Source organism: Trachurus trachurus, assembly GCF_905171665.1.
Source record: "Trachurus trachurus genome assembly, chromosome: 17".
NCBI lineage: Eukaryota > Metazoa > Chordata > Actinopteri > Carangiformes > Carangidae > Trachurus > Trachurus trachurus.
The window spans coordinates 23,648,352-23,659,010 of NC_139900.1; the positions used below are offsets into that span (position 1 = coordinate 23,648,352).

General features: G+C 41.2%; 2 protein-coding genes across 2 annotated transcripts in view; both read right to left on the minus strand.

Annotated features, from left to right (window-relative positions):
- cdc73 (cell division cycle 73, Paf1/RNA polymerase II complex component, homolog) overlaps positions 1-2,800 on the minus strand; it is a 28,529-nt gene extending 25,729 nt beyond the window's left edge. The window contains exons 1-5 of the mRNA XM_083991857.1: positions 2,605-2,800; positions 1,740-1,845; positions 1,557-1,626; positions 910-972; positions 680-732 (exon numbers count right to left, since the gene is read on the minus strand). Coding sequence (XP_083847983.1) covers positions 680-732; positions 910-972; positions 1,557-1,626; positions 1,740-1,845; positions 2,605-2,735 — 423 coding nt within the window. The 5' untranslated portion in view covers positions 2,736-2,800. The remainder of the gene's footprint in view (positions 1-679; positions 733-909; positions 973-1,556; positions 1,627-1,739; positions 1,846-2,604) is intronic.
- Positions 2,801-4,108: 1,308 nt separating this feature from the next.
- Positions 4,109-10,659, minus strand: ro60 (Ro60, Y RNA binding protein). Its single transcript, XM_083991164.1, has 9 exons — positions 10,578-10,659; positions 9,123-9,730; positions 8,297-8,517; positions 7,823-7,969; positions 7,587-7,724; positions 7,371-7,487; positions 6,266-6,382; positions 5,975-6,121; positions 4,109-5,499 (listed from the first exon to the last, which is right to left on the minus strand). The coding sequence occupies exons 2-9, from the start codon at positions 9,709-9,711 to the stop codon at positions 5,347-5,349; spliced, it is 1,629 nt and encodes a 542-aa protein (XP_083847290.1). The 5' UTR covers positions 9,712-9,730; positions 10,578-10,659; the 3' UTR covers positions 4,109-5,346.

Here is a 10,659-nt window from a genome sequence, read left to right on the forward strand (position 1 = left end):
TGGAATCAACACGTGAATTTATATCTATATAGATTGTCCCGTCACATCTGACGTCAGATCAAAGCAGAGATCAAAGGCTGTCGGCACGCGTAATGGAAACTCCACCTGAATTAACACAGCAGGGACGAACTGGCACTAAAAAGCAGCTGTGGATGTCCCAAAAGCAGGACTGAGGGTGGATGACTGCATGTCGCTGCCGTGTTGAGATACCACTCTGCCCTTGTGATGATCGCTTTATTTATTTTTTATTTTATCGCTCTGATTATCAGTTGAAATGGTACAAAATGTACTTCATTTCTGAGTAAGTGTCCATATAGTCAGTATTTTGGTCAAACATACAGCATTTCTCAAATAAAAGCAGATGGTAATGCTTCAGTCTTTAAGTCCCGTTGAAATGAAATTGAATTTTGTTGATAATCAACACTGTGAACCTTCAAGGTCAGCCTCTCTGTTACTCATAGGAATATGCAACGACAGTATACTCAGCTGTTAAATATTCAAAACTATTCCAGCGATACATAATTTATGATGAAGCTGCTTAGGTTGTATCTGAGATACAAAACTAAAGCTATCAAATAACTCAAGTGGCATTTATCTGAACTGGCAAACATGTGGTAATGAATACCATAGGGTTACAAGTGTTTTGCATGAAGAAACAATTGACAGTGCCCTGTCTTACCTCAATCCGTGGCTTCTTGGCTTCAGAAGATACTTCATCAGCTGCTCTTTTGACTGAGAAGTAGAAAAAAACAATCGTATTATTTGTACGAGCCTGAGTAGAAAATTTCAGCAGAAAACACATGTTAAAACATGACAAGAATATAAAGTTGCAGACAGATTGAAATCTTTGTGTCAAAAACTAATGATTAATGGTGATGATACAACCAAACAATTTATGTGTGAACTTACCTTGCGTTGGCCGTTGCAAACCTATTTCTATAGGTGCACTTCTGTCGATACTGGTTGATGTAGCTGTAAATAGAAAAAAAATACAGATCCCATTACGGTTCTCATGAGTACAGTACTGTAATAGTATCCTATTTATAAAGGGCTTAAAAGAACAAAACATAACATTTTGTGAAATAAATTCGATCAAGTACAAGTCGGACCACAGTATGACGTATTCAGCTCATACTAGAGCTCAACAATTAATCATAATATTTGTGGTATTGCTCTATGGCAAAGTTCAATATACCAGTACAAATTGCATGAACTGCTTTTTTTTTAATGGTAAAATGTGTCACAACACATTATGACTGAAGCCCTGGGTAGCTCCAGTGATGCCTAGGCCCATATGATATTCTCCTGATTAAGGGATCATGCTTATTTGCTACACTAAGCAAAAATCACACTGTAACGTCTTTATTTTTTGTTAAAGTGAAATTAAAAATATACCAAGTTCACAAAAATACTGACCTACGTTGCAATATATGAAGATTGCAATTGTTTTTTAGCATATTGTTCAGCCATAAACACACGGGTGACAAATCTGAGAGTAGCTTGAATGTGATGGGTGCACAATACAGCTAACCATAGATCTGGCATGTGCTACTTACAACTCTCGCCATTGAGATATACGAGTAAGCCCTTTCGATCAGGTCGTCTGACAACAGGGATGTTCTCCGTCTGTAAACAAGAAAACCATCATGTCACTCAACAAGTCATATTTTACCTCCAAAGTGTTGTAGCAGTACTGACGCTGTCAGGACCCATGTTGATAGTCATTGCAGATCACTTACTGCAGCTCTTCGGACATAGGATGGATGCGGGAGATGCACATTGTTGAGCAGAAACAAGATAGAGTCCAAAGTGTAGTACTCTTTGGGCTGGCCCTCTTTACCAGTACTGAAACACAGGCAAAGAGATACATCAACACCTCGCATGTTCAGACCATCCCATTATACGCTAAAATGAACAACAGCCTGGAGCAAATTGAAAGTTGACGTTGATGTAAACGGCATAACTCTATAATCGGTTAAATACATTTGTGGGCAAGTTGTTAAATGAAAGCAAAGAAATACTTGCTCTGATGTCAAATAGGCACTGTACTATCCACAGACATCAGCATAGCTAATCTTCTGATGCACGTGAGACTTCACTTTCCGCGTTACATAAGATACGTTTCTGGTACTACTACAACTACTACTACTACTACTACTAATAATAATAATAACAACAGCAACAATAATAAGCTGCAAATACTCATAGCTGTAGAAAATTAAAACACAAGTCTCTCCCTTGGCTCGGTGGAGCCCTGACTTCATGGCAACACAACTCGGCACTAGCCCAACGACGCTAAATAGTTAGCATCACATTACTACGGCAAGTTTATATCTGTCATAAACACGTTTAAAGTTTAAAGCAGAAACATGACACGAACAAACAGGTTATGAGGTCTAAGCTCCCATATTTAAGTACCACTTCGGAGTAGCCCAAGAGTGCTTAAAGTTTGAGTCACAACAGCGAGGAGAGGAGTTAACTAGGTTAGCATCTTAGCATCTGGCAGCTAGCAGGCGATCCGCCGCTGGCAGCAGCACAAGGCAGCGATGAGCTTCAGCTGCGGGCCCACAAACGCCACTTTTACACATTATAGCGCTAACATACCCCCAGATTATGTAGTTGGTCTTGACATTTTTCGGCCAGGAGAACTCTCCAAATATAACTTCATCTCCTTTAGCGACGATTTCCTTTTTCTGGATGTTATACTGACGGAGAACACTCAACACATCCGCCATCTTCACTTGTCTTGTTGTAGAGTGTTTGTCAGGCCCCCAGTTATCAACAGCATGCGGCCTCGCAGGATGCCTGATCCGAAAGAAACTTTATTTCCCACGAATTTCCTCTCGGTTATACAGATATCCCAACAACGATGAAATTAATGTATTATGAATTTTTACTTGTTTGTTGACAAAAAGTGATCCATTGCTCACGGGTCACTTCAGTGATAAACCACAAAAAAAATAATATAGGTTAATTATTTACTCCACAGTACACCAAGGAACAAAACAATCCTGGAAGAGCAGCAAACTGTTTATTAGGGGGTTTACATTGCTACTACATTTGTTAAGCAAAGTGGATACAACAGACCATGGGGTGGGAAAAAGTTAGCCATGGTGATCAAACACCTGTGAACTATCACAAGCCATTATAACTATCTTCTTGTGCCAGACGTTCTACTACAAACACTGTATCAACAATCATATTACACACATATTTTCAGCTTTAGCAATTTGACCTTTGGCCAAATATACAGTGGACATTGTCTTTAACATTGAAAATGACAGTATCAGCATGTGTGGACAAAGATCCTTCACAGTAAAGTGGTCAGGAGTTTGTTTTTCTTCATAAGGAGTGAAGTACAATACAATGAATAATAAGTGTCAAGTTTAGTGAATGCTGTCAGTACTTACAGCAATTACTGTTTATACAAGGAAAAGCACCACTATATCCGTTTGCTAGCATTTCCCCAAAGTGATTTGGCCCCTAACACTAAAAACTCTGTAAGTAGTGTGTTTATGTTGTGCCTGAAGAAATATAAAGCATACTTTAAAGCAGATATCAGCTTCACGGCCGTTTCGGCTAATGCTGCGTTCAAGGCAGGCTTTTGAAACCGTAAGTTACAGCTTCAAGTCACAACTACGACTTGGTAGCGTTCCAGGAATCCAGGTAACCCGTAGCTCGTGTTTTTACCATCCTGTTGTCTGTGAAAGTTCCCTATAACGGCCACTCGTAACTTCCGACCCGTGAACTCGTACCAGATCGAACTGGTATGACTTCACAGGAAGGAAAAACACAAAGTACGAGTTTCTTTGAACGCACCATGAGTTAGCAGCCCCCGCCCTTGTCAGGCATCAATTGGTCCTCGTGCTACGTCACCACATTCACGCGCATCCCTTGGCTGCACACACAGCCCTTCATGCCGTTCTCTCTCCTCATTGGATAACACTTGTATCCCACAAGGAAAATTTTCTCCTCGGGTTACAGCAGAGCAGAGTGACGGAGAGACTCGTGTTTAGGCTGAAATACTTCATGTAAGTGATTGCTGACGGAAAATAGGACTATTTAGGACTTATATTAACAAAAACATTCCACTGATATCTGCTTTAAATCTCTACTGTTATGTTTTACAAAAGTACATTCAATTCATTTAACTCCAGGAGAGGGTAGCATTTATCCGTTAGTTTTTGCATAATGAACATTCTTACATCAAAAATACAGAATCGATACTGTGCTAGCAGATTCAGATTCAGTCTCAGTAAACAGTTGTTAAATAGCTATAATTTGTCCTTCCTGGACATAATGATACAGTAAAATCCCAATTGTGATGCATAGAATTCAGACTAAAATATGAGAAGAAGTTAATTTCTCAATTTTTCAGTAAAGTTTAAATCCCAAAACATTGGCATCTTTTAACAAAGGAAAATACAATAACCCACAACCCAAACAACGCCCCCATAACCTGTATCATTAAATTTAAGAGCACCAAGGGTTTTCTTCTATGGAATAATTTCACCAAGAACATAACAGACAACTCAAGTTTCAAAATAAAAATTGGCTTCGGGGAAAATAAATGTTAATACATCTAAAACACAGTAGCTAAGCTAGAGGCTAGAATTGCGTAACAGAAATCTAGGTGTTATGACTACTACAGAAATCTTCTCTGATCAATTATTTTGAAAAAATTAAAAGAATAGCCAGAAAACCTTAAAGGTATTCTGTTAACTTTTGGTTATTTGTTTCAATTCATTGTTTTAATATCTGTTAATCATTCATAATAATGCTACATAAGAGAGGGACAGGTTTTTTAACTGAAATTGCTTCTACCATCACATCAAACCTGCTAAAATCAACCCAGATAAACACATGCTAGGAACTACAGTCAATCCCCTTAAGATAAAACTACAGTTGCACTAAACCTGTAACATTCTGACTATCGTCTTCTCTCTTGCTTAATCTGTCAACATCTTGCTAGAAATTAGTGAATTTTATTACTTAATGGTTAGTGCCTCACTAATAACCATCGAGCCACTGAACAGACTGTCATGCAACTCTTGACAGCATGATGTGCAGTGACACATCATGTCTTTTCACCTCCTTTTCAAATTTCAGAAAAAAATATATGCACACAACATTTCCAGAGTGTTGTCCAGCCCGCTGGACACTTTGTCAGTTGACTCATAAGCGACATTATACAAAAAGAGAAATTGGAATTGTAGATGTCAACATATTTTGGATTAGTGCTGTTTTAGGGCACCCTAACATGCTAAGTGAGCCAATACTGGAACACTTTGTGCCTTTTTCTGGTACTCTAACCATATGATGCCGGGACAAAGTCCCAATACTTCATCAGATCAGATCCTGGGCGAAGTTACGAATGACGCTCAGGGCTCCAAGGTCGAAGCCGCAGATGCTCAGTAAACCTCTATCGTCTGTGTCTGCAAAGGCATGTCCAATGGAAGTCAGCCCACACATCACCAACTTGGAATTGGCTCCTGATATCTGTTAAGAACATGCAGGTAAATCTCATTTATATTTTTATCTCAAGTAATTGTTTTTTCAAAGTACATGTATGTTTGCAACATTTGCCAAAACATTTTCTTTCCATTTCTTTCTTCCTTTATGTCTTCAAGACACAGAAGGACTGGACCACATTGACATGCTTTAGGTTTTATAGTTTTTATATAATGTCATGCAATTACAGATAATAAATAATGGCAGCTGAACCCTATGACAAATGTCTATTTAACATTACTAAATAATACTAATAACAAAAATTAAAACTCATGGATCACATTAATGTAAAAAAGAACTTCATAATATTTGTCTGATGAAGTCCGGATGCATGAAATTGAAAATTAATTTTACTTGGTGTCTGTTTAATCCTACTTACTCCTAAAACAATTATAAGCCTCACAAAGGTAAGTCTATCAACACCAACCCCGCCCCCAAACAAACATGAATGAATATAATGTACTTGTCTGTGCTTCTGCAGCGACTCCACTGGGCTGGCAGTGAACGCCCACAATGGGTTGTTGGTGAGAATGATGAACACGTCTATAGCTTTCCCGTTTTCTGTGGCCCATGTGACAGGAAGGGCGCAGTCTGTGCTCCCACCAGGGATCTGCAGCACATTATGGACACGTCAGAGAGATGTGAGCACGATGCTTGTTGTAATTATTAATGGTCATAAAATGCTTGTATTCCTTAAGAATAGTGATGAGTGGCTGATACATTTCTTTCTGTCTGACGCTGTGACGTGGCTTACCTTAACCAGTTCACCTGTTGTCTGCGAGAGATTCATGTCAGCAGTCACAGTGCATGGAACCAGAGCTCCTTCAGAGTAGGCCAGCACTTGTGTGTCCACCTCACTCCTTGAAAATATCTGCACCAGACATAAAGATAAAAAGAGAAGAATTAAGTCTCTATTCGAGAAGTGTATCCATCTTACAGCACAACAAAACTACTAAACATGCTACGATCATTATCTTTTAAGACAATTTTCTTAATAAGTCTGTAGTCCACACATAAACGCTAATGGCTGAAACTGGATACTGTTCTACGCATTTGGGCCTGTCATCCCCACCTAAACGGCGTTTTCGGTCCTTAAAAATGGATATTTCCAAAAACGCCTTCTGGGCAATAGACTTTTCAAAACACTGTTCTCACATTAAGTGTAGAAGAACAGAGCTTTTGGTTGCACAGGAGGCTGGACTGGGGGAGTGACCTGCTGCCTGCCGAGACACCGGCAAGCTCTGGGCGCCGGGTAGCATGTTGGCGATGGAGAAGCGGAACGGTCTCCATCGGCAACATGTGATAATTCTTATCACATGACATGCGGTACACTTGCTTTATTGATGTCGCTTTGCACTCGACGTGCGTCTACATTGAAAGTAATGGATTTAGTAGTATTGCAGTTGTCATGGATATAGTAAACAGATCACCGGTGGTGCTTCTATGCAGTGATTGGTCAATGCATTTTTAAAAAGTTAAAATGATATCGCCACCTGCTGACACTGCATGCAATACACAGCGTTTTTTCATTTAAATATGGACAGATTTTTTTTTTAAACATGCTGGTGTGAATGCAATTTTTTGGGGGGGAAAGGAGGGAAAAACTCTGTTTGCAAAAATAGCCAGGTACATGAGGCCCGAGAATCATGATTGAGATGGCTCACATCTGAGCTAATGGCTGCCACAGGGCCGCGGGTCAACAATGATCACACAGCGGAAGGAATTTCATAGGAATCCATACTATGTCAACAGAGCAATTCCTTGACCCAGGCTTCCTCTACAGAGGGGGCGGTCCAAGCTCTAGTTACAGACACAGCTGTTCCAACTGCATTAACAATAACCCACACAGTGCGTCTTACCATGGTAATGGCAGCAGCAGCGACAGCAGTGCTGATTGACGTCCCTGGGACGACGCTGCTCAGTGATGTGCTCACATCTACGGCCACTAAAAAGCGTTTACCCACAGGTTCCACATTCTACGGACAGAGATGGGAGAAATGATTTGTGTTATCCAATGCAATTGATTTGATGTCATGTTCGACGGCCTCTGAGAAAGCGGAAACAAAAGAGATTACCATAAAACTCTTGTAAAAGGCAGAATCCATTGCTTTGAGGATACCGCTGTCTGCTTCCCATTTCGTTTTACCCTGGTAGCCTTGGCCTCTTTTGTAGTTCTCTGAAGCCAAGAGTATACTGAGAGGGTGAATCTTCGCCTGGAGATTTCAAGACAAATATCAAATACTCAAACACGGTCTCATGTTTTGATTGAAAAAACAACTGCAAATTAATCAGAGAGATCTACAGGACCTACCTTCTTCAGCGCAGTCTCACTCTGGATTCTGTCACATACAGCTTGTGTTTCTGAGCCTCCTGGTTCAAGAATTTTTTTCGACGTCATTTTACCCAAGATCCTCAGCACTGATTGGAGAGGCATTTCCTTCAACAGAGTGCTCCATACCTCAAGTAGAAAATAACAAAACACAACATGATCACGTGTTTCCAAACAGATTCAGTCCAGATGTTTTCCAATCAGTCTTTCCCATATCTTACTTTGCACAAACATGTGTCCCGATCTACATTTTTTATATCCAAAACTATATACAAATGTCAAGTACACTAACAATGCAATTTTTCTTCTTTGGAACTGATTCCAAAGATTCGCGCGGTATATAGAAAGTGTGCGAAACAGTATTTTTGGTCTGTAATGTCATTTTGATGAAAAACAAAGGAAGGAAGGAATCACAGAGCTGAAATAACAAAAGAACACTCACACACACACACACACCTGTTTAGACTTCAGGTGGTCTGTCAGCAGCTGTTCCCTCTCCAATTTGTGCTCTTCTATTAAATTGATGACCTCCGTTTCATCACAACTGTGCTTGACCTTCTCCACCACTTCAAGGTACGAAAGCACTTTGACAACCTCTTCAGAGTTCTCTTTGTCTGCGTAAGCGACCTGGACTTCTTTCCACCCTTTTGTTACATATTTGCTGATCAAAGCAATAGCTGAAAACACAAAAAGTTACAATCAGCTTGAGGCAGTCTTACATTTAGGTCCTGTGGAGTAAGAACCCAAATAAATGTGTCGGGGAAGGGTTCAAAATGACGACTGTCAGAACAGATCTTACATGTAGTTAGTTTGGAAGACACTCTGCAACAGATCACATTTTTTTTTAAACTGTTTAATTAAACTTGATGGTCATTTTACAACATGTCATAATGTAGGCTACAGTGCTGTCCTGTCAGTGAGGGTGAGCATTGAAGTATCCGTTTCCCTTTACTCTGGAGATTTTCTGTTGGTCATCATAAGTTTGGAGGCGTTTCCCACTCTCACATTGCATAACTTGGTAGCAATTCAACATTTGTTGAGATTAAATACTGAGCATCAGACAATTTATTAAAGCTTGTTGTTAGCTTTTAGCTTCACAGGCTTTCGGTTTGCAGTTGTGATGCAGAAGTCACAAACACTGAATCATTTGTGCATTAATGCAATGCTGATTAAGAAGAAAGTTTCTGAAAATGTGACAGGCACTTAGAAACGAAACAGAAATATATGAAGTGCCTGTCCGCCTGTAGACATTAGTGCATCACGTTAGCCTGTGTAACCTCACCTTCATTAGCTGGTTTGGTGTGAGAGAGCCTGAGCAGATCCTGGTGCGACCATCCCTCTCTCTGTTTACATTTGGTCACAGCCGCAGCCAGGCTCATGGCATCCTGCTCGTTGTACCAGGCAGACACGGCTGTCCTCAGAGCACGTCCCCAAATCCCACACTTCATGCCCTCTTTCAATTCCTTCTTGTACTGGATGAGGGAAAACAGATGGGCAGGTTGCCGACAAACGTCTTTCAGGGCTTTGAATGCTGCCCGTCTTGTCTCCAGCTCAGAGTGCTGAGAGCATAAAGCCAAGGCAAAGAAGGAGGGGCCGAGTCCGACAGCTCTCCCGTCCTGGGTGAACCTTTTTATCTCCTCCACCACCTCAGGCCCCCGGCCCTCTTGCAGCAGGGAGAGGAGGGCTCCGGTGCTCTCCATGCTGACACGACCCTCGTCCCTGGCCGTGTATATGTCTCCCTCTGACCCATAGCAGAGGAAGCGGCACAGTTTGGTCTTATCACTGACCTCCCATGGACAACCACCACCACCTGTTGAGTTTAGGGTGTGGTTCCCCGGTGGAACTATTGTAGTACTTCCCGATGGCTCCATTGTTAACACTTGACAAGGCCTGAAACACAAAGTGGTCACAGAGAATTTAGCTAACATTTTTTTTATATTTGCTTGAGGATATTAAATTAAAGAGTCCACTTTAACTTTGCCACACACATTAGATCAAACTGTCACTGATCCAATTCACTAAAGTTAATTAGCCCATTCACAGCGCTGCTGTAGGATAGGATTAGGCAGCAGGGTAAACAACTTCAACAAAATGTCACAAGTTTGTGCTGCAACACAAGATAACATTGAGTTTGTTAGCATCATTACCAACTCCCTGCCTCTGTGCACTGACATAAATAGCTTAAAGCCAATTACAGGACATGATGATACACATACGACAGATACAAGCCACGCTGAGCTGTTTATAGAAGATGGCACCACACATGTTGTTTATTGTTTTAAAACCTCGGCTGCTCACTATCCAGTCAGTGTGTTGTCGTTAACCAGACCGTGATATAACTCGGAGCTAAGGGAGGGCGAATTTAGTCAACGTTGATGTTAGCCAGCTGCGTAACGTTACGCTGATTTCACTTATTATATTCACGTCTGACAGCTACACAGCTAGTTAAAGGGTAAAATGCATCCAGTTTGCTCGCAGAGTGGCAGCTGGAGCACTGTAGCAATGTTAGCCACCCGCTCTCCTCCAGAAACAAACTGTGATGTCCCACAGCTGAGCCTTTCCTCCCAGCCGGGTGGGCAGCAGCCTGATGCCGCTCGGCTCGCCCGGGATGGGCAGCTGGCTCCTTAGCAACGACGACCTGGGCGAAACCACACGGTGTCGGATTTCCTGCTAACGTGCAGCGTCGCTAAACGAGACATGTTTGGTAGGAAATTACGTGACATGTACATAAACTTACCACAAAAGATGCGCACCGTGCTCAAGTTTTTGATGCGGTTAGATGGAGAAAGGCCTCTCTCTCTCTCTCTCTTCCCTCTGAC